Here is a 21966-nt window from a genome sequence, read left to right on the forward strand (position 1 = left end):
TTGGGCATAATGAGGGTGGCAGGTGTCACTGTGTTTATCCTTAGAGTTACCTTCTAATTAGAACAAGGAATTCTGATGTTCCACTTGGAATTATTTATATATATTGTAAGTTTCTTTTGCAAACAAATTTACATACGTAAGACAGGAAAAGGACATCAGTAGATAGGAGGTGACAAAACCTGAGGTGGCGTTGCACAGCCCAAGTGGAAAGGCTGAGCATGGCAGTGGGTCAGTGTAGCTCAGTTCTTATCCAACAGGGACAGGGTCAGCAGGGGCAGAGGTCACAGGAGTGCTAGGAAGCATGGTTGGGGGTGTGGGGAAAAAATCTCGCGGGGGGGGGAGGGAGTCCGGCAGCGGGGTCTCGGCGGTGGGCTTCCCACACCGCTGCGGAGGGTCCCACATTCATGCAGCTGTCAGTGGGCGGGCCAGCGGCTGCATCGACAAGGTTCCAGGGTTCCAAAAGCTGGGAATCTGGCGGTGAGACCAGGTGACACATGGAGTCCAGTTTTCCAAAGCTTTATTGTTCATGGCATGTTGAGTGGGTATAGATGGTATGGGCTTCCCCGGCAAAAGCCAGGGGAGCAGGACTTTTATAGGGAGGGGAAAGGGGAGGGAATAACTTAATTAGCTACGCCCCTGGCCTTTAGATAACTCATTAATATTTAAATCTCTGGAGGTGGAGACTTGTTAATCACGCCCACTACCTGTGTGTTACATGACTGAAGGTGGCAGGTTAAATGGAGTTACCTCATCCAAGGCCCAACAGAGGGCTCACCCCCAATTGAAGCCCAATGAAGCCCGCAGCCTGGAGCCCAGAAGCCAGGCACCCACCACAACACAGCACCTCCTGAGTCCAGCAAGGTGACCACCAAGCGCATCTAAAATTTGAAAGCAGGATTCCTCCATCTGCCTTGCTTGTTGGAAGATGTCACCGTGCTATGGGCATCCCGAGTCTGGTTCAGATGCCATGCAATGCGCTTGAGTGTTTTCCCCATCTGTAAACAGATGTGGAATGATCTTGAAAAGCCCTTCTGGGTGAGGAATCCAGGGACACCCAACCTTCATCTTCTAGCATGGGATCCTGTGAGGAAAGTGAGGACTCGGGGCCAAACAGCCTAAGCTTCACTGAGGGTCTAGGACATACAATCAAAGTCAGAGCTAAAACAAAGTCTTGGAGACAGTAAACAGGGCTGAGACCAGGGCTCAGGGATGAACAGTAGGTAACAAGTCTATGGCTTGCTTGGGCCAGACAGATGGCCCAAACAGTGACTGAATGGGAGTCATGTGACCTTGGGAAAGTCACCTCAGGGTGTCTGTCCTCAGCTGTAAATGGGATGAGAGTGTGGCCTGGCCAGGGTGGTGCTGGCAGGACCAGGAGAGAAGCCTAGTGCATAGCATCCATGGACACAGGGTGTAATGGGGATGCCCATCTCCATCCGAAGGGAATACTACAGGCTTCGGGCTAACTATCCAGAGTCAGCTCATGGGCATAGTTGCAGGCCCCCATACTAATGTTGTGTTTGTCTCACTGATGAACACCTGAGAGAAACAAGGAAGGAAGAATTGGTTCGGGCTCAGGGTTTCAAAGGCCAGAGTCTATGTGTCTCTTTGGGTGAGGTTGGGCATCTCATTGGATCCTGTGACCATGGAGGTTGTATGGCATGCTTTTCTCCTGGTACTGCCAGTCTATGGCATTCTGGCTGCATTTCTGGGCTGCGGTGAGGATATGATGACATAGAGGGTGTGATGGAGTAAAGCAGCTCCTCTCTTTCTCTTCTGTGCCCCTCCTTGAGGACTAAGGACAGGCACTCTGTGCCCCTCCTTTGAAACCAGATTGAGAAAGAAGAGTTCTAGCTGTTACTATTCCTAATGTCCTGTGGAACAAGGACTAAACAAGGCAGGTAAGATGGGGGACCCAGAAAGTGGAATGATGTGTGGGGTCACAGTGGGAGTAGACAGCCTCTGTGGTGCCATACTGGGCCACAAGGAAGCTTCCCAGAGTCACCTAGAAACTCAAGGGTCTCTTCCAGGAATGTACAGAACACTAAGGTCTTTGATTCCAGCTGCCAGGAAGATGGCTGATATGACAGTAATCACAGGCCAGGCCTTTGAGCTCCATAGAGGCCGAACACAGCATGAGCAGCAGACACTGCAATGGCTGTAGCTTCTCAGAGACCTGGGCAGGCGCTGTAGAATACAGTCCTCCGAGCAGAGTGGTTATTCTCATCTTCATCAGAGCAGCTGTAATTAGTAGCAACAGCCCCTCATGATCCAGCCCGAGGACCTTTCCTCATAGGCGTGGGTAGGAAGGGTGGTTAGACCCTCACCCGAGGTTCCGGCAACTTCTCCCTATGCCTCCCTCCCAGCTGTACCTACTTCTGCCCAGGGTTGCAGACGGTCTTATGGTCTCAGAAGGTACCAGATCAGACATATGTGGTGTGTCTGAGTTAAGTGCAGGAGGATTCCATCTATGCTGGAGCAAGGCTGTTCAATGGTGCCACTGCTTTGGGGGTCACACACCCTTAAGTAACCTCTCACCTGTTTAAGTAAGCTCAATAAATTCATTGGCTCATCAAACTGACCTTGGGTGGGATCCAACTTTGGTCTCTTGGTGGAGCACTATGTACTGTGACAGATGTTTGTTTAAATTTCTCCGAAGAGTGCACACTACAGGAGGGCACCACTAGGAAGAGGTGAGCAGGGTCCCAAAGCTGAACTGTCATCAGTCCGTTTTCCGGGACACATCTTTCCCTGCTCACTACGTGGGACTGGTCTTTCCTGCTTCAGGGGCACCGAGGGGGGGACTCCCCTCCCCGACCCTGATGCTGTAGCTGTTCCCGGTGTGCACACTGAGTATTCCCCCACACGGTCACATCTGCTCATCTACACATTTCGTCACACTCCCTGCACACGTGTCCCATGCATCATTTTGAGATTCTGAGCGCGCTTTTTGGATGAAGTCCTTGTTTATTTGCATTACAGCACCAAGGACACCTCCATCACCGAGCACTTAAGCCCAGCCTCTTTGCTTGAGCTACTTTGGACCAAACCATGCTTCCTCAGCCCTCAGGGGTGGGTGAATGCTAGTCTGCAGTCCAAATTCTCAGAGGTTTCCAACCTCGGGGCGTGGTGTGTCTGAGACTTGGTCCATTTTTCTGTTCAATAGCTGGATACCATGAACTGCATCATTCATCAAGAACAGGGTCTTATTCAGCTCGAGGTCCGAAGTCACGGGACTGTGTCTGATAAGGGCCTTCTAAATGGTGGGATTCTGAAGAGCCCCAAGGCTGAGCAGGGGATCACAAGGCAAGTCACATCCTCAGACCTCTTTATTTGGAGCCATGCTCAGCAATCTGCCTAGGCTGGCCTTGAACTCATTCTGTGCGGTAGGCAAGTCCTTCCCATCCCGAGATGGTAAGGTCCATAGTACTTGCATAGTTTTGACAGCTAAGCTTGTGGGCTTAGGACTTAGAGAATCTGACACTCAAGGGTCACAAGATGGCTCTTCCAAGGATCCCAGGAGCCTCTCTGCTTCAGCAGACACCACAGTAAAGACGAGCTTGCCCAAAGCTGCCCAGCAAAGCCCACCAGCGATGGCGACCCAGGTCTCTGTCCGCACAGCCTGGATGCCAGGGCACCTGTCGGGCCGCCTCAGGACAGATACTCTCGCACGGTGAGCTCCTTCAGGGTGGCGCCCCTGTGCGTGGGCCTCCGGAGCTGGCTCTCGTCCAGCCGGCCCTGCAGCGACGCGAAGTCCTTGCCCAGCGCGTAGGCCAGGCGCACCATGGCGTCCAGCAGCGGCGCGTAGTAGCGGTGGCTCTCGCGCGCCCGCAGGCGTCGCAGCGCGCGCTCGCCGACCGCGAAGGCCTCGGCCGGCCGCTCCAGGTCGCGCAGGCACACGAGCGTGGCGCAGAGCGCGGGCACGACGGCGCTCGGGCAGTGCGCCGTCAGCTTCTCCTGCAGCGGCACCGCGCGGCCCAGCAGGTCGAGCGCGCGCGCGTACTGGCCGGCGCGCAGGCAGCCGAAGGCCTCGCGCAGCTCGGGCCGCGTGAGGAAGTCGACGAACTCGCGCGAGCGGCGCACGACGCGCACGGCGTAGAGCAGCCGCAGGTAGTCGCGCAGCTCCAGGCGCCGCTCGCAGATGGTCTCGGCCGACAGGTTCCCGGTCAGGCGCTTCCGCGGGAACGCCACGTCCTCCAGCTCCGGCCCGAAGCGCTTCAGGAGGGCCTTCTGCAGCCTCTCGAAGTCCGAGTAGCGCCGTTCCACCACCGCCTTGTCGCTGTCGAAGCTCCCGGTCTGGATGACCACGACCTGGTACATCTGCAGGCGGAGCGGAGAGGCTAGTATTAGGGCGCCCGGAGTGCTCGCCGGGCACGCGCACGCGCACGCGCGTCTGTGTGCACGCGCGCGCGCCGCCTGCGGCTGGAACCCAGAGACCTTGTACAAGTCTGGCAAGTGCTCTGCCATTGAACTATACGGCCTCACCCCAGGCCATTTTTAAATTTAATTTATTTTTTATTTACTTATTCATTTTACATCCCGCTCACTGCTCCCCCGCGTCACCACCCCTTCCAGAATCCTTTCTCCATCTCCCTGTCCCAAGCCCGCTGTTTTTGAGATAGGAACTAGCTGTGTAGTTTACAGGTGAACCCTAATGTTCCCACCTTAGCCTCCCACTCTCCGAGATTGCAGGTGCGCCCTGCTTCAGTCAACAGTGACTCTGTTTCCCCCTCCTCATGCATCTGCTGTGCCATTTTTAAAATCACATTTTTGTACGAAGTAATAATGTTACATTTTCTTTAAAAAGCATTTTTTACATGCGTTTGTAGTGTGTGTGTGGTTTGTGTAGATCAGAGGACAACTTGTGAGAGTTGGTTCTCACTTTCCACCGCGTGGGTTCTGGGTGTCAAAGTCAGGTGGACAGGCTTGGCAGTAGGTGCTTTTACAGGCTGAGCCATCTGGCTGGCCCTCTGCCATTTTCATATATATATATATATATATATATATATATATATATATCATACTTTGAAGTTCATCACAAACACACACACACACACACACACACACACACACACACACACACACACGTGAACGCCTACTCCCGTCCTGTACTAGCTACCAGTAAAAGTATAAAGATAGTTTGTAGCAAATGTAAGTCCTCGAGCAGCAGTGCTTAGAAGCATCTTGGAAGCAAAGGGACAGGGACTTGCTGATGGGGCTAGTGTCTCTCTTGGCTTTTTATCATCAAAAATGAGGCTCCAGGTCCTAAACTGGGAAGCAAGGGCTGGAGTCGGGAGCGTCCATCTGGAAGACCTGGGCATGTGTTTCAGGCTTAACACATTTAGACACATTAGTCTGAGATTGGTGATTTAACCTCCCTGAGCTTCGGTTTTCTCATCTTTAACTTGAGGATGTGTTGGTACTTCCTCTAGGCTCCGCCCAGCAGCTACCTAGTAACAGCTTGTGGCAGCCGCAAGTCAGGTGCCAGCGGGCTATGGAAGTTTGATTGCACATCAGTGCGCAATCTCTCTCTGTCTCTGTGTCTCTCTCTCTCTCCATCTCTTATTTACGCTCTCTCTCCCATGTGTTCCCAGCTAGCCTCTTCCTCTCTCTCCTCTCTCTTTCTGTCCTTCTCTGTCCCCCGCCTTTCCCCACCTCTAGCCCCTTCCCTTCCCCCCCAATAAACTTCCTTTTATATTAGGTCTGTCATACGGCTGATTGTTCAGGGGGACTCCTCAGCGTGGGCCTGCTGAGGTGATCCCTCCCACCACTGCATTATACCTCCGTTTTATACAACACAACAGGATAGGAAAAGTTCCAGTCATCTGCACGAGGGTTAAATAACTGAGTGAACTCACTGATATGAGAGAGAGAGCTGTGCCCAGCACACACTGGTAGCTGTGGAAACTGTACGGGTCCCTGTGAGGAGAAGTGGTGACCGTGAGGTAGGAATAGTTGGTATTACTCTTCCATCTTCCTAGAATGGGCTGATGCTCCAGTCTTACTAAGATGGCAGCTCCCAGCAGGGAACTTCCCACAAGCCAGGACAAGAAGCTAGCATTAAATAACAGAGCTCAGCTTTCTTTTAATTGTTTTTTCTTCATGTCCTATGAAACTGATCTTTCCATGAAATGTAGTATTTTAAAAGCAAGTCAAATAAAAACCAAGAGCATATTAACAATTGGAGGATATTTCAGAATCAGCAGAGAAAGGGTACGGATGACTGACACCTGGCATCACGGGATCAGGAATATGACTCACACCTCTCTACTCCTCATGGGACCCTACCTTCATGTGGTACCATGAAACCTCCGTTTCTCTGCAAGGCTGTGAATTAGTGTGTCACAAGTGGAGAGCTGTGATCTCCCAAGGCCTTCCCCCGACCATGCAGGAGGTGACTGACGGGAGCCCCGTCATTTCTAAGCTCTGCTTACCACAAACTTGGAGACTCTCCTCTCCTCAATGCGGGCTGAGGCGATCTCAAAGAGCAGCCTGACATGTTTCCAGCGGCTCTTCTCCTTCTGCCAGTGTTCCTGCAGCTCCCTTGTGGTCATGCAGGAGTTGGTGTTGGGGCCATCTTGGGTTTCTGGAAAGACATTGCCTTTAAGGAATCCGCATCAGGCAGTGCCCTGTAGGCCAGGACTGGATGCATGGGATGGGATGGGTATCAGAGTTCCAGAAGAGCAGACTTATCTCTTCCTGTCACCCTCACTGTGGGGGCATCAACAAGACCCCTGTGAATCTGCCTGTGTATTGACCTTGGTCCAGCACTCTGACTGCTTGTTATTAGGAAGTGCACTGTGGGGTGTTCATCACCCACTTGTAGCCTGCTGATGGGCCATTTTGTAACCACGTGCTCCTGGTGAGCGGGGCCCACACCCATGTACTTCTCCCTACAGCACTGACTCAGGGCTGTGGAGCCCCTTAGTGCATGCACATCAGTGTGCAGGGGGAAGCCCTGCGGAAGTGACATTTCAGCCTGAGCCTGGGTGGCCCTGACTATACAAACGCTTTCATCTCAGGGTGCAAATGCCTTTCTTGGTTCTGAATTCAGTCTTCTTGTTTAGTGCCTGAAAACCAACAGTGTTTTTTGTTTGTTTGTTTGTTTGTTTTATCTTGTCTTGTCTTGAGACAGTGTCTCTCTGTGTAGCCTAGCTGTCCTAGAACTTTCTCTGTAGACCAGGTTGGAATCCAATTGACAGCGATCCGCCTGCCTCTGCCTCCCTAGGGCTGAGATTAAAGGCATGTGTTGCCACCACCTATCTTTCTACATTATTTCTTAAGCCTCCCTGGAACCATACACTTTTCTGAGAATCTGTTTAGATTTTTTTTCAAACACAATTGCGTAAAGAATTATGCATTTGTTGAAAGAGGCACAGGTCTGGAACATCCTTACCTTGTGCCACCTGATACTCGTGTCATTCCCCTGCCTCACCCTGTTTTTTTGATACTGGACGAAGTGCTTCCCATTTTGTTCCAGTAGGCTTTTCATGGCACGCCTGATTCTTTTTTACGAATGTTTCTCCACTGAGCTTGGAGGTTAGGAGAGTGATCATTTTACTTGCCATGCATGGCATACCCCAGGCTTCAGCAAATCCATCTTAAATGAGTGTAAAGAGAGATTATTCCAGGAGATGGCACTATAGCAGAAACTGTCAGTGCCAGGCCAGGACCCACTGGCAGCCACTATTCTGGAAAATGCTATTGGCTTCCTAAGGGAAGCACCTGTAACTCAGGACCCTGAGGCCTTTCTAGGACCACAGCAACATGCCCAGGTCTCTCCCTTAGCATTTGCAGAAAGGGATGTTGGACAATCTTTGGCTTCTTGGCTGCACAACTCAGGTATGTTCTTTACACCTTCCCATGAACCCCCATCCAGCCTGAGTCACAGTCACCTACCCCAGCCATGTGATCACCCACCCCCTATACAGGAGGCTGCTCTTGTTCCCAAGCTGCTCTGCCTCCAAGGATCACCTCCCACGTCAAGAGCCTGCACCAAATCCTTGTCTTGGGGCTGCTTAGGGTGACCCCAATTAAGGCAACTGCCCAGCTATCTTGGTGCAACCACTGAAGTGCTTCAAATGTCTGAACTAACTTCCACCTCCCTCACTGAACTTCAAGCCCTCCAGTTTACCTTCTGGTCCCGGACAAGGGAGGTCTGGGCCTGGGGGTAAGACTTCTTGTCTAGTCCTTGTTATGCATTGGTTTATGGGTCTTCTCCAGCCAGGGCTCCCAGGATGCTCTGAACTTGCCATGCTCCGAGGCTGCCTGAGGTTCGAGAGGGAAGAGTGAGAGCCAACTCACACTGGGGCTCCTGCGGGAGCTTGGGGTTCTTTGGATTACAGTTGTAATCCATGCTGGCAGGCAGGGAGGAATGACAGTGATTCCCCTTGCTGTGTCCCCTGCCACCCACGCAGCCAGATCAAACCTAGCCCTCCCCTGTAATGGACAGGCAGATCCTGAGTTAGCGTTGTGCTCCATGCATTATACAGTTGCTCTGGATTTCATAGGAAATACTGTCAAGTGACAGCAATAACATTGGAGATTATCTGGGTGAAGCATACTGGCTAGTCCAGATAAATGTCCCACCACTCAGTTTTATATTATAGCACACCCCTCCCCATCTATCTACCTTTAAGCAAATATTTAATATGCCCAGTTCATCTCATCTGGTTCCTCACACTTCTTTTTGTTTTTGTTTTGTTTTTCGAGACAGGGTTTCTCTGTGTAGCCCTGGCTGTCCTGGAACTCACTCTGTAGACCAGGCTGGCCTCGAACTCAGAAATCTGCCTGCCTCTGCCTACCAAGTGCTGGGATTAAAGGCGTGCGCCACCACAGCCCACTCACACTTCTTTTTTAACAGAACACACACAAACCTTTGACATTCCTGACACATAACAGATAAGGAAACAGGTCTAGCCTGGGGTCTCACAGTTGGTGAGTGGACAAAGGAGCAGAGTAGAACCATGTCTAAGTCGTGCTGGCCTGGGATGCCCTTTGCCTGTTCCCAGTGTGACCACCCTCTGCAGGGACTGTTTTTATTTTCACTTTCTGGTAAGGAACTGAGAGCTGCCTGACAGCCAGGGCTGGGGTGGGGGCTGGGACACAAGCCCAAATTGGCTGACTATAGAATCTGTTTTGACCGGAAGTGGGCAGCAGGCAGACAGCAGGCCAGCAGGCTTCTGGGTTCCAGTCTAGACACATAAATCAATGGATACCTTGGTAGCTGTCAGTTTGCCCTCCTCTCTGTGCCTCAGAGTCTTATAAAATGGGTATAATATCAGAATCACCTTCACAGGCTGGTATGAGGATTAAGCTAGGCCTACCCCATACAGCTTGGGACTCTTCATACAACAGGGACTGCAGAGCCCTTTCTATTACTAGGATCTGACATGCGCTAAGTGTTTGAAAAATAGCAATGAAATAAGTCTAGAAGTGTGTGCTTTTTATGGATAGCTGCAAATTAGAAGATGAGAAATAAGACATTCTCTCAGAGGAACAAATGGCTGGGCACTCTCCTGGGCACATGTGTTAGGTTTTCTGACAGAGTACCTGGCATCAACAGCTGAAGGGAAAAAGGGTTTATTATGCTCCGTTTCAAGTTTCAGTTCATGGAGGTGGGAGGGCATGGGCAGAGCACAGCAGCTCACCTCCAGGTGGCCAGGAAGCAGAGGACGGAGGAAGAGGAAGGGAGACAGGAGAGAATATGCCTGCATTTATAGAGGCTTTGCCCATGTAGCCCTTGTTTTTAATTGTGTGTGTGTGTGTGTGTGTGTGTGTGTGTGTGTGTATGCACATGTGCTCTTGCATGCCTATGCCTCTCAGCTCATGAAGAGTATGGAGGTCACATGAGAGCTTGCTTACACAGGTCATGGGGCTGGAACTCAGGTCATGAGTCTCAGTGGCAAATAGCTTTACCTGCAAAGCCAGCTCACTGAACCACACTTTCCTCTTTTCCTCCGAGCTGTTGGCAGGGTGCTATCCACACTCAGGGTGGGTCTTCCCCCCTACTTCGTCATCTGCGGAAACAGCGCACAGACACACCCAGAGGTATCCTTCTCTTGCCTCCTAGGGTATTGTGAATCCAGTTAAGTTGGCAAGATTAAGCATCCTAGCACAGGAACTCAAAGAAAGTGCAGTGATGTCATCACATCCTCTCTTTTACTTGGTCTGGCCTAGGGGAGGCTGCTGGGGCTTGAGTCCGTGCCTGGGGTGGGGTCGCTGTTCTTGATATGGAAGATGGAAGGAACTGTTTTCTGAGTGGCATCTAAGCAGTGGTTCAGTAAGTGGCGCTGGGGACCCTCCATCAAGCCTCACATTTACAGGTGGGTAAACTGAAGCACAGAGCAGGGGCCTGGCTGGATCAATGCTGCTCATGCTTGGGTACTATATAGCTTATAGGCCTTGCTAACCTCTCAGCCCTGTGGAAGAGTCGGGAGACATGGCGCCCATCCTGACTGACTGCAGCCCCTGGGCAAGTTACTTATTATCTTCCTTTTCCCATTTAACCCTTTCCTTTTTGAGAAGGGTGGCTACAAGCCTTATCACGCTGTTAAGTGTTGATGGAATGGGTCCCTCGTGTTCTGCTAAGTTAGTGGTTCTCAACCCTCCTAACACTGTGACCCCTAACCATAAAATTATTTTGTTGATACTTTATAACTGTCATTTTGCTACTGTTATGAATTATAATATAAATATCGGATATTCAGGATCTGACATGTGACCCCTGTGGGGGTCACAACCCACAGGTTGAGAACCACTATGGTGAATGCTAAAGCAAGATAGTATGTAGTCTATATGATGTCACATTTAACAAGGTTTTTTGTTTGTTTTTGCTTGCTTGCTTGCTTTTGCTTTATGAGCTTGTGCTACACTATATAGCCCAACCTGCCTGGAAGTCATGATCTTCCTGCCTTTGCCTCCCAAGGGCTAGAATTACAGGGATGCTACAGTGTGCCTGTTTTATTGAGTGCAGTCATAGTGTTTTCTGTGGGTACTCTGTACTTTCCCTGTCATTTTGTCTGTGTACTGAGTAGTGGCTTTGTGGAACTGCCTCTAGTGGTCCAGGCCTTTCCAGATCTGCTTTCTTGATCTGGGTAGCTGGTGCCATGCCAGAAGCAGGGAACTTCTTCCATGGGGCCTCAGAAAAACAACCCGTGCTGTGTGCTCCAGTAAAACATTAAAAAACTAGCATGAAACCAGGCCTTAGAATAAAACTCAAAGCCACAACCAAAGCTCTTCCTGGATGTCTTCTCTTACAGCACAGTCTGGGAGTGAGTGACCCATTTAAAGACAAGTAGAAAAAGGTGATATGTTGACAGTTCCCCAAACACATCCGAGCCTTAGTTTCCCCATGTGGGAAATGGGAAATTAATCCTTTTGCTAAGCTCCGTGGGGACAGAGGGTTCTGAGGGCCTGTCTTACCTCCTCACACCCTCAGTGGTAAAGATTTCTAACTATCACAACAAAGCACTGCAGATGTTGGTACTGCTAGCTTGGGGACCTGCACTTGGCCTAGAGGACAGAGCATTGTCACAGGCTCCCACCCCATACCATCTCCTATGCAGGACAATCTTTCTCTTCTGGGTGCCTCGGCTCTTATTCCCTGCTTCAAGGGATCCTGCCCTCTTCAGTCCTCCAGGGTACACAGGGCCACTTGTAGAGCCTAGGCCACCTTTCTCTGGGGGTTGCAGAGGGGATGAAAAGCTGGTAGAATGTAGTAAAAGCCCTTGCCCCTAAGAGAGAAGAACTGAGAAGCACCCATTCAAAGACAAGGAGGAAAGAAATGCCAGGAGCGGCAGCCCTGGCTTCGAAGTTTGAGTTTAAGTCCCCTTTCTTTGTAGGGCAGCTTCCTCAGGTCTTTATTTCGGGGCAAGGCTCCACTTGCCCTGCTCGGGAAAGAGGAGCACCATGGGGCGGATCCCCGAGTGCTTCCTTGTGAAGCTTGCCACCGGAAGTGCTCTGTTGTGGGTGTGCATCAGAATCCCCATCGGGATTGGGGAGAGGAAGTGTTGGGGGCTCTAACAAAAGCAGGCTGCCTACCCCACTATACCCAGACAGAGCTGGGGTGAGCTCTGAATTCTGTACTCTGTTGCAGGGTCCACCCTTTGAGAAATACAAGTCTGGACTTGTTCTCAGGAGCAGTGCCATCCTGGTTCCTGGCATTTCAATAGGAGTCAGGCTTAGAATAGATTGGAAGTAGCTATTCCCAGTTTGCCCCCAGTTTCTAAAGACAGCCCTATAGGTAGGGGCTCTCACCACCCTTGGTCCCTCCTACACTGTGCCCAGGGAGTTCCCAGAGGGTCTCTCAAGTAGATCACTGGGTCTCGGTGGGCAGAAACCAGCTACGCTTGGGGGTCAAACACTCACTGACCTGGAATCTTCAGGCTTTGTGGGTTCAGGGGTCCAGGAGAGTCACATGCCCCAGTCCGATCTCTTTTTACAAGGTCCAACTAGATGGCTGAGTGTCTGCCGCAATTCTGAGTTCTCCTTTTGAAAACAGGAAATAGGCTGAGTGATCTCCTTCAGAGGCCCCAGCTTATTGGTTGCTGAAAGATGTACATGGAACCCCATAGATAGATTCTTGCAGTACATCATACAGACCACGTGGTACAAGGCCACCTACAGGAGTACAGTTTAACCTCACTCCACAGCTACTTTAAGCAGCTTGATACCTATTAGACGCCTGCACAATGGCTGGCATTTGGAGAATCGATCTCAAAGTCCTTTGTTTTAGTCCTTTTCTGTGGCAATGACAGAAGACCATAGACAGAAAAAAAAAATCACACATGAAAGTTTGTTTAGTTTATAGCTCTGGATCCAGAACATGTAAGAGCACACCGGCAATGTCTGTGAGGGCTGTCCTGCCACATGTGACATGTCATTGGTAGGAGGTGGACAGGCAAGAGGAAGCCTACCTTTTGCACCCCAGTTTCACAGTTACGGCATGAATCCCTTTGTGAAGACTGTCCTTATGACAGTCAACCCTCAAAAGACCTCACCTTCCAAATCTATAGTGTTGGGGATCACAGTTTAATATGAGGATTTGGGAATACAACCTTTTAATAGTTATTATCCTAGCTACAAGCTACGCATAATGGGGCCCTTTGTGTTCTGTAGACAGGCTGAAGAACCGAGGTTTGGCACACTGAGCTGGTGGGACGCAGAGCCAGTGCCTGAAAGAATGGTATTGGGTGGCCTCCAGGTTTCCATTTGGAGATAAGCCATATTCATAACTTGTGACAAAAAGTTCCAGGGAAAGCAGACCATAGCACAGGGATGTCACTTATGGCTACCAGTGTGTGTACCCTTAGGAGAAAAGCTAGAGAAGGACAAGTTATAGCCTTTCTGTCCAGCCCTGGAAGGCCTCTCATGAGTCATTCTAGCTATACTCTTCTCTCTTCAGCACAAGTGGTCCGTCTCTATAAGCTTGACACCCAAGAATAGATCCTTGACACTTGAGTTCCATTTACTCACTTTTGAGTTTTATACACATCAACCCATGTACACTATTCAAGTTTTTTTTTTTTTTTTTTTTTTTTTTTTTTTTTTTGGTGTCTTGTTTCTTTCCTTCAGTATTTATGTGAGTAGGAGTTAGTAGTGTGTGTATGTGTGTGTGTGTGTGTGTTGGTTGTTGAATTTTATGTTTTCCTATTATTTAATTTAAGCATGACTCTGCTTTGCCTTTCTGAAGCTGTGTCATCTGTTTGTGCTGTTTCTAGAGTGTCAGCATGATCCCCACTTCCGGTTCAATCCTTAGGCATTTAGCCAAGTCAGTGTGACTGTCTAAGGGGACCCTGCTGGGGAAGAGAGTCTCCAACTACGTGGGACTAGGCTAGGGTACAGCCTAGGTGGGCATCTTGCATTCCCCAGGCTGTGAATGGGCCAGGCTGCACCTTCTCTATCCTTGACATGGCCAACACTTATTGTAGCCATTCTACAGTGTAGGGAGGGGTGTCACCTCATGGCTTACAACACTGGGTCCCACAAAGGATTATGGCAGACATCTTCTCACAAGCTTATGTCCCACCTGTCTCTTTTCTGTTGGAGTCCATTGCTTTGTCTTTTATCGAATGTTAATGGCTGCAGATAGGCCATGGCTGTACCTTTGGTTACTCGTGTTTCTTAATCTCCTTTCCCTCCCGAGGCTCACATTTGCACGTAACGGATCTTGTGATGAATAGATACTGTCTACCATGCTCAAATAAATCAATCTTGCTTTTCATTGTCACAGAGGTTTTGCCCTTTATGTATCTGCTTCAACCCCATAGGCCCTCAGGAAGCTTAAGATGGGTCAAGGTGCACAGAACACTTGATGGTGTCGGGCTGAGCATGTGAGGGCTGGCAACTGATGGCATGCTAAAGTCCTCAGAGTTTGCCTTTCTTCTCGGGACTCTGTACTGCATCTGTTTACCTATTGGTCTTATTTATGAAAATATCAGCCAATCCTGCCTCTGAACCTCCATCACTGTCATACCAAGAACTCACGTATCTGTAAGAATTTGTTTTGGCAAGGGCTCAAGACACCTTGAGCATGGTGTGCCTCTGGCCTGCTAGTCCTGGCTGTCAGGGCCATCTTTCATTTGCCTCTGCCTCATGTTGCCTGGCAGAGGGCCTAGTGTGGTAAGGAGACAAGAGGTTGCAGAGAGGTGCGGTCCTCGGCCCCTCCTCTTTCTACCATGCATCTTTCCAATTTCTTGTCCTGTCTCTGCCCAGGCTTGAAATCTGTGAGATGCCACAGCAGGCTCTGCATTCTTCTCCAAACCCTATGACCTCATCACAGCACTTAGCGACCACAGGGGAACAGTGTGACAGCCACTGCTTCCTCTTTTGGGGCTGGGGCCCAGTTTTTGGAAACCACCTGACATGGAGGTGTGCCCAGATTCTGTTGGAGGAACAGAACTGGGCCAGTGTGACCAGAAGACTTTGTCATTGGCTTTTCTCTGAAGCCCAGAACACTATGGGAGAGGGGAACAGGCGAGGGCTATATGTCTTGTCCACTTGGGCTGCCATAACAGAATGCCCTATGCTATGTGGTTTAAACAACCAAATTTGTGTCCTAAGTTCTGCGGGCTGGGATATTCAAGATCATGGTGATTACAGATCCAGTGTTTGGTGAGAGCCTATTTCCTGGTTTGTGGATGGCTATCTTTTTTGTTGTAATGGCCCATGGTTAGGAACGGGCTAGAGGTTTCTCAGGGGTCTCCTTTTTTAAGGGACATAGTCCCATAAGGGCTTCACATCATGATCTGGTCACTTTCTAAAGTTCCACTTGTCAGGGCTATCACATTGTGTGTTAGGACTTTAATGCCAAAGTCTGTTCATTCTATACCAGAGAAGATCATGGCGAGCCAGGAAAGAACAGTGGGCATCCCTGTTCACAACAGAGGCAATGCCACAGCCAGATGAGGAGAGGTGGGCACCATGGAGTCAAGAAGGGGAAATTCTGGCATCTTAGAGTCAGATGCCCTGTCTGGACTCCAAAGTCAGAGAACATGTCTCCTGCTCTGATCCATTGGTGATATCCTATCTCATTCAGAGCCAACCTGAACTTCACCTTCTCCCCTGACACTTGTCTCCCCTCCTGACTTCACTGTTTCCCTCCCAGTATCTCTTGCTGCCCTTAGCACAGCCATGCTGAAGGATGCTGGAGCATGGCTGAGGTGCGAAGACTTGCTGTCCAGGAGTTCTGGAAATACCCTTTCTTAGGTTCTTTCCATGTGGGTTTTCTTTCCCTTGGCTTGCAGCTTCCTGTCTGTCTTTGTGTTGCTTCTCCAGGCAGCCTGCCCTTGAGTTCATGCCATCTCCCAGTCTTGGCATGCCTGTTTACTTATTGTCTTAAATACCATGATGGCAGGAAGCTGTGTCCATCAGTGTCCCCAGCACTCAGCCCAATGCCCACACTTAGAGGGTTCTCAGTGGGCCACTGCTGTGTGACAGCACACGAGCAGGCGAATGAATGATGAGAGGATGCAGAAAATGAATCGAGCTGAGGCTCCAGCTCAGGCCTGACTCAGTGTACATCTGGGCCAGCCGCCACCCTTTGCCTGGCAGGGAAATTAAGCCAGTCCTTTTTATGTGCTAGCACGCTGCATTGAATAATAACACAGCACCAGAAATGACTGCTTATTCAATCCCCAGTGCCTCAAAAGGAATGAATGAATGAATGAATGAATGAATGAATAGCTGCTTATCACAACCTCAGATATTGAGCATCCTCAAGAGACTACAATCCTGAAACTGTCTTCTGAGAAATTAAAAGGAATTGATTATCCCAGAGGAGGACATCTCCAGGTTTGCCAAAGAAACCTGAGCTGGCAAGGTGTTTTGCAAAGTGACCCAGAACCTGGTAATGGTCCCTCTCATCTTCTTGTAGCTGCCCATGGTCGGGGAGTCTTTTCAAAGATCTCAAAGGTTATTATTACTACAGGACTTTACCTTGGGGCTGCAGACCATGTGTGTCGCTGACTGCTTTCGTGACTGTATTGAGATACAAGAGGAAGGACTAGGTGCTGCCCTCATTTCTGCACCACAGGCTTAAAGAGCCTGCAGCTGTGCTGAGCCTTCTGGTCTCCCCTCAAGCCCAGGATGGTCAGACTTCGGCTCTATGTCAGGATTTGCTGTGAAGTGGAAACAGCATAGCTTTTCTCATCAGGCCTGTTCTGTGGTGGAGACACAGTGAGCACTTGAGAGCAGGCAGGAGTGAGCTGAGATTGGGGTGTTCGGTTTTTTCCAGGCCACGAAGATTCAGGGACACCACCTCCTGAGGAAAGTTGTTCAAGATGGAGGCTGAGGAACTGGTTTTCTTTTTCTTTTTCCTTTTGTCTTTTTCGGTGTTTTGAAACAGGGTCTCACTATGTAGCCCTGGCTGGCCTGAAACTCACTCTGTAGACCAAGCTGACCTTGAAGTCATAGAGAGCTGCCTGCCTCTGCCTCCTGAGTGCTGGGATTAAAGTCATGGTCACCATGCCTGGAGAGGAACCATTTTCTCAAACACTCTGTTGGGTGGTGGAATATTTATTCTGTCAACGTGGAATTTGTAAATGAAGGTGATTCTAGAAGCACTGAGGGACAAGAAAGAAGGAGGGGCTCATAGAGTAGTCAGGGGAGAAGCTTGGGTGGGAGAGCTGGCTTTTATTTGTTAGGGTTTGATGTTTTTACGTCCTCCTTGTTGCTGTAACAATATACCACAGACCATATGGCTTATTAATGACAGAAATTTATTTCCTATGGTTTTGGAGGCTGGGAAGTCTTACGGTCAAGACTCCTGCAGACTGGGTGTCTGCTGAGGGTCCATTACAGACAGCTGTGCTACATGGTTATCTGGCCATCATGGAAACCCTTTGAGTCTCCATTCATGAGGCTCTGATCTCAAGACAGAATCATCTCCTCAGCCCCTCAGAGGTTAGGATTTCAATGTGTAAAACGGAGACGGAGGGGCTGAAGAGATAGTTCAATGGTTAAGAGAACTGGTTGCTCCTCTAGGGGACCTGGGTTCAATTCCCAGCAACCACATGGCAGCTCACAACTGTCTGTAACTCCAGTTCCAGGGGGTCCATCATACCAGGTATGCACGTGGTGCACATATAATACCCATACACTCAAAATAAAATAGTTACATCTTAAAACAAAACAAGCAAGCAAGCAAGCAAGCAAGCAAGCAAGCAAGCAAGCAGAAAACAAACTTTGGAGGATTCAGACATTCAGATCAGGTCATAGGCACACAGCAAAACCTTCCCAGTACACTGATGAGCTCAGGGATAGGTTAGGACAGAAGATGCTGCCAGGATGCGGGTTCTGATTCTTAGGTGGGAATGGAGTGAGGACAGAGGCCATTCAGGACACCCAGACATACTGGGCCTCTAGGTTTGAGGCAGCTCAGTAGCAAGTGCTTGACTAAACTTGTCCACCTTTCAGTAAGTCACTCAACAGAAAACTTGGGTCATGCCTGTGCCAGAGGCAGAGGTCACCAATGACCTCTGGGTCCCTTGATCCTCCAGAACCCCAGGTCTGGAAGGAGAGAAGGACATGCAGGGAACACGATCTGGAATAGAAAACCAGCTAAGCTGATGGAGCAGGATGTAGGCACAGTTTCTCCTCACAGCGTTGAACACAAGGAGAGTCCTACAGGGGCTGTGGGATGTAGCCACTGAAGGATAGGTAAGGCCACAGTAAAAGGGGCAGAAGGATAGGAGTTTGAGCATCAGCTCCTGCTCTTGGTAGCTGGCCCGCTGGAGGAAGCCAGTAGACTCTGGGAACCTCAGTTTCTTTACCTTAAGGGTGAGAACCAGTGCAAGAGGCCACAAAGGACCGTCTCCACTGATCGTCTGGCTGCTTCTTCTGCCCCAGTAGACAACACTGCCCATATTTAGGGCAGGTCTTTCCCACTCTATTAACCAAATCTTCTCTGGAAACATCCTCACAGACACCCAGAAGCGTGCTTTGTCCATTTTCTGAAAGGTCTCAATTCAGTCAAGTTCACCACCAACATTAACCATGGTGAGTAAGCCAGCCTTCCATGGCCTCTGCATCAGCTCCTGCCTCACATTCCTTCCCTGCTTGAATTCCCGTCCTTGCTGCTTTTGATGGTCAGCAGTTATATGGAACTGCGAGTGAACTAAACTCTGGAGGGAGTGGTTTGACCAGGAATCTTCGTGTGAACACTGAAGGTTCAGTTCCCCACTTGGTTTTTGATCGATAAAGATGCTAGCAGCCAATGAGCTGGGTGGAATAGGCAGGACTTCCCGTTTTCCTGCAGGCAGGCTAGCAGGTGTACACGGGAAGAGTTTCACCATGCTTCAGAGGGAGAAAGAGTCACCAGCCATGTGCGATCCAGGGTAGAGTGGCTATTGGCCACTTCCCTGACTGGGCCTGGGATATCAGGTGGAAGATTAGAAACATAACTAAGCTGAGGGCAGATTTAGAGTGTTGAGCTGGGACTAAAGGTAACTGAGCAACCGTAGCTGAGGGCAGATTTAGGTGCTGAGCTGGGAGTGAAAAGAAGGGCACAATGGCCAAGGAAGGCTGAGAAGAGCCCAACCATTGAGCTAAAGTATATCAAAAAATAAGCCTGTGTGTGTGTGTGTGTGTGTGTGTGTGTGTGTTTCATCCACTGATCTGGTTCCCTGGGAGCTTAAAGCAGGGTAGTAAAAACTACACCCTAGAAAGCCCCTTCCAGAAATGTTGCTTTTGGTCATAGAGTTTCATCAGCCCAGGACCATCAGCCCAGGGATGGTACCACCCACAGTGGACTGGGCCCTCCCACGTTTGATCACTAATTAAGAAACTGTCCTATAACCAGGTCTTAAGGAAGCACTTTCTCATCTGAGCTTCTCTCCTCTCAGATGACCCTATCTTGTGTCAAGCTGACATAAAACTAGCCAATGCAATCCCAAAACTCTGCTCCTGGGTTGGGTGTAGAGCGTGAGTGAGCATAAGTCAGGCGGAGTTTTCTAGCTTCTGCTTGTCGGTCAGGTCAGCACTATGGTTTGAACATAAAATGCCCCATAGGCTCATGCTTTGAGTACTGGGTCCAGCTGGAGGTGCTATTGGTAAATCTGCAGAGTTTTTCTTCAGGCTTTTCCTCCTATCCACTTAGTTCCCTGAAATAATGACTTTGAGAGTAATTATTTATTAATAAGTGCCTAGGCCATATGCTTTGACTTGTTTTCTGACTAGCTCATAACTCAGTTATCACTTTTATTTTAACCCAAACTCATGGCTGGTTTCCTGCCTCATCTTCTTATGTGTGTCTCCTCGGCATTCTGGGATGAATGTCTCATATCTATTTCCCAGAATTCAATCTCTCTCTCCCGGATGTCCCACCTCCTATTTCCTGCTTCAGCTCATTGGCCATGGGCTTTTTTATTGACAGGTGATGCTTTTACACAGTGCACAGAGATTCTCTCTGCAGAGAAGCCTTTAGAAGGTGGGGCCAGCTGGCAGAAATGGATCACTATGGGCAGGCCTTTGAACGTTCTGCCCTGCCCCGGTTCCTGTAACTCTCTACTTCCTGGTCCAGAATGGATGTGAACAGTTTCTGCCATACATTCCTTCTGCCATGAACTAGATTTTCACCATGCTTCCCCCAGCCCCTCCCCCATGGTAGACAGTTCCCCTTCCACCCCCATTCCCCACTGAAACTGTGAACCCAAATTTTTCTCCCTTGTCTCTTTCAGATATTGTAGTCACAGTAACACAAAATGTAACTAACACAGTCTATTTTCTGAGGATGTCTGCTGTTGCTGGAAATGTAGGTCATTGGGTAGAGTGCAGGCCAAGCATACCAGAGGCACTGGATTCAATCCCCAGCACCATTTAAACAGGAAAAACTGGGGTTGCCAAGGCCTGTAATCCTAGGTCTTCAAGCTCAGCCTCGGCTACCTCCTGGTCCACCTGGGCTATATTGTACCCTGTCTCCGAACAAGATCTGAAAAGTTGGGGTCGATGAGGTGGCTCAGTGGATAAAGGCGCTTGCTGCTAAGCCTGACAACCTGAATTTGGTCCTCAGGATCCCATATGGTGAAAAGAGAACTGAGTCCTCCAAGTTGTGATCTCCACTCATGTGCCAAGATATATATACATCCACATACATGATACCCACAGACAATAAATACATGTAAACAATTTAAAATGGAAACCGCTTGGTTTCAAACAGTTTCAAACAGGGGACAAGCAGATGAGGTGTCTATTTAACATATCGAAGTGGACCTGGTCTCCAGGTTCTCCCTGCATCACTCACCAGACATTTTGCGCTCTCTCTCTCTCTCTCTCTCTCTCTCTCTCTCTCTCTCTCTCTCTCTCTCTCTCTCTCTCTCTGTGTGTGTGTGTGTGTGTTTCTCTCCCTGCCTGCATGCTCTTTCTTCTTATCTCTCTACTCCTGCCCCCATCTCCTCCTTGTCTGTGTGGCAATTTCCCTGGCCCCCTTCCTGGTACCAGTGAACCTGCTCAAGAGCTGCCCCCAAATAAACCTTTCCTACTTTTTATTCAGCTTGTACTGGGTTTATTTCATCCACAAAGAAAACCTATTAAAAACAAACAAACAAACAAGAACAAAACCCCAACCAATCTCTGCACTTAGAAATTTGTTATTGCTGCCCCCTTAGGCTCCCACCAGTATGTGCAGAACACCCTATAGACAGCACTGAACACCACCAGGACCATTCCCTAGAGAACTTACCTCTTAAATGCAGCCGCTGCCACCTCAGCTGACTGGGGACTTGCATAGGTACTTACCTGGAAGCAGTGTGAGGCAGTGGTTAGTGCACAGCCTCTGGTGCCTGAGGCCTGGGGCACATCACTGTGTGGACAGGCTAATGAACTTTTCTGTGCTTCATTTTCTTCATAAGTCAGGGACAAGAGGAGTACTCTACAGGTGGAGTTGAAGGAGTTACTTATTCTGAGCAGAGGCCAGCGCCATACTAAGAGAAAATGTCAGGAGCAAAAGAAACTCTCCAGACAAAAGGCTTTTGGTATGTTAGCATACCAAAGAGCAAGGGTGCTGGCCTGGGGCTCCCTCAGTACCTGTAGCTCTCCACAGCTCTTCTCACCTCCCCTTCCCTAAACTTCTCCAGCTCATGGGCTTCCCTCCCCCAACTTCTCATTCCCACAGAACCTTGCCATGCTCTCTCTTGGCTTTCTCTCTCTTCCTTTCTCCCCTCTTTTGGTTGTTATCCCTTTCTCTTCCTCGCTAGGTCTCTCTCCCCTGCTGACTATGTTCAAGCCACTATTTCCCCTTCCCTGGACTCTTCCAGATGCCCCTGGCTGTGCTCTCTCTCACATCTACTATAGGAAGCTATGTGGGAGGCAAGTGCTATTACACTTTGACCTCTCTCTCTCTCCTCAGCTTGCGTGGGACTGGCTACCAAGGGGGAAAAGAGGAACTTTAAATGCCCTACCACCAACCAGCACAGCCTTCTGGGAATGCCTCCACTAAGACTGTAGCCAACCAAGGGCTTACAGATCCCT

General features: G+C 49.6%; 2 protein-coding genes across 6 annotated transcripts in view; one reads left to right on the forward strand and one right to left on the reverse strand.

The window, feature by feature from the left end:
• Window positions 1–500: 500 nt before the first annotated feature.
• Window positions 501–21942, reverse strand: Snx20 (sorting nexin 20). Its single transcript, XM_076915582.1, has 5 exons — window positions 21179–21942; window positions 12374–12489; window positions 8135–8268; window positions 6435–6586; window positions 501–4320 (listed from the first exon to the last, which is right to left on the reverse strand). Exons 3-5 carry the CDS (start codon window positions 8253–8255, stop codon window positions 3652–3654), a joined length of 942 nt encoding a protein of 313 aa, XP_076771697.1. The 5' UTR covers window positions 8256–8268; window positions 12374–12489; window positions 21179–21942; the 3' UTR covers window positions 501–3651.
• Nod2 (nucleotide binding oligomerization domain containing 2) overlaps window positions 10177–21966 on the forward strand; it is a 50171-nt gene continuing 38381 nt past the window's right edge. For all 5 annotated transcript variants that reach the window (XM_076915574.1, XM_034522698.2, XM_076915579.1 and 2 more), the window contains exon 1: window positions 10177–10325. The gene's annotated coding sequence lies outside the window, so the exon portion shown is untranslated. The remainder of the gene's footprint in view (window positions 10326–21966) is intronic.

Source organism: Arvicanthis niloticus, chromosome 18 (assembly GCF_011762505.2).
Source record: "Arvicanthis niloticus isolate mArvNil1 chromosome 18, mArvNil1.pat.X, whole genome shotgun sequence".
Taxonomy (NCBI): domain Eukaryota; kingdom Metazoa; phylum Chordata; class Mammalia; order Rodentia; family Muridae; genus Arvicanthis; species Arvicanthis niloticus.

Excerpts from the sequence above, each read along its gene's own strand:
- Snx20 (XM_076915582.1), bottom strand. The coding sequence starts at position 8,255 with ATGGCAAGTTCAGAGCATCCTGGGAGCCCTGGCTGGAGAAGACCCATA. Across the intron at positions 6,587-8,134 it reads CCCTTGTCCGGGACCAGAAG|AAACCCAAGATGGCCCCAAC; the intron begins GTAAACTGGAGG and ends ATGTCTTTCCAG. Across the intron at positions 4,321-6,434 it reads GGAGAGTCTCCAAGTTTGTG|ATGTACCAGGTCGTGGTCAT; the intron begins GTAAGCAGAGCT and ends CTCCGCCTGCAG.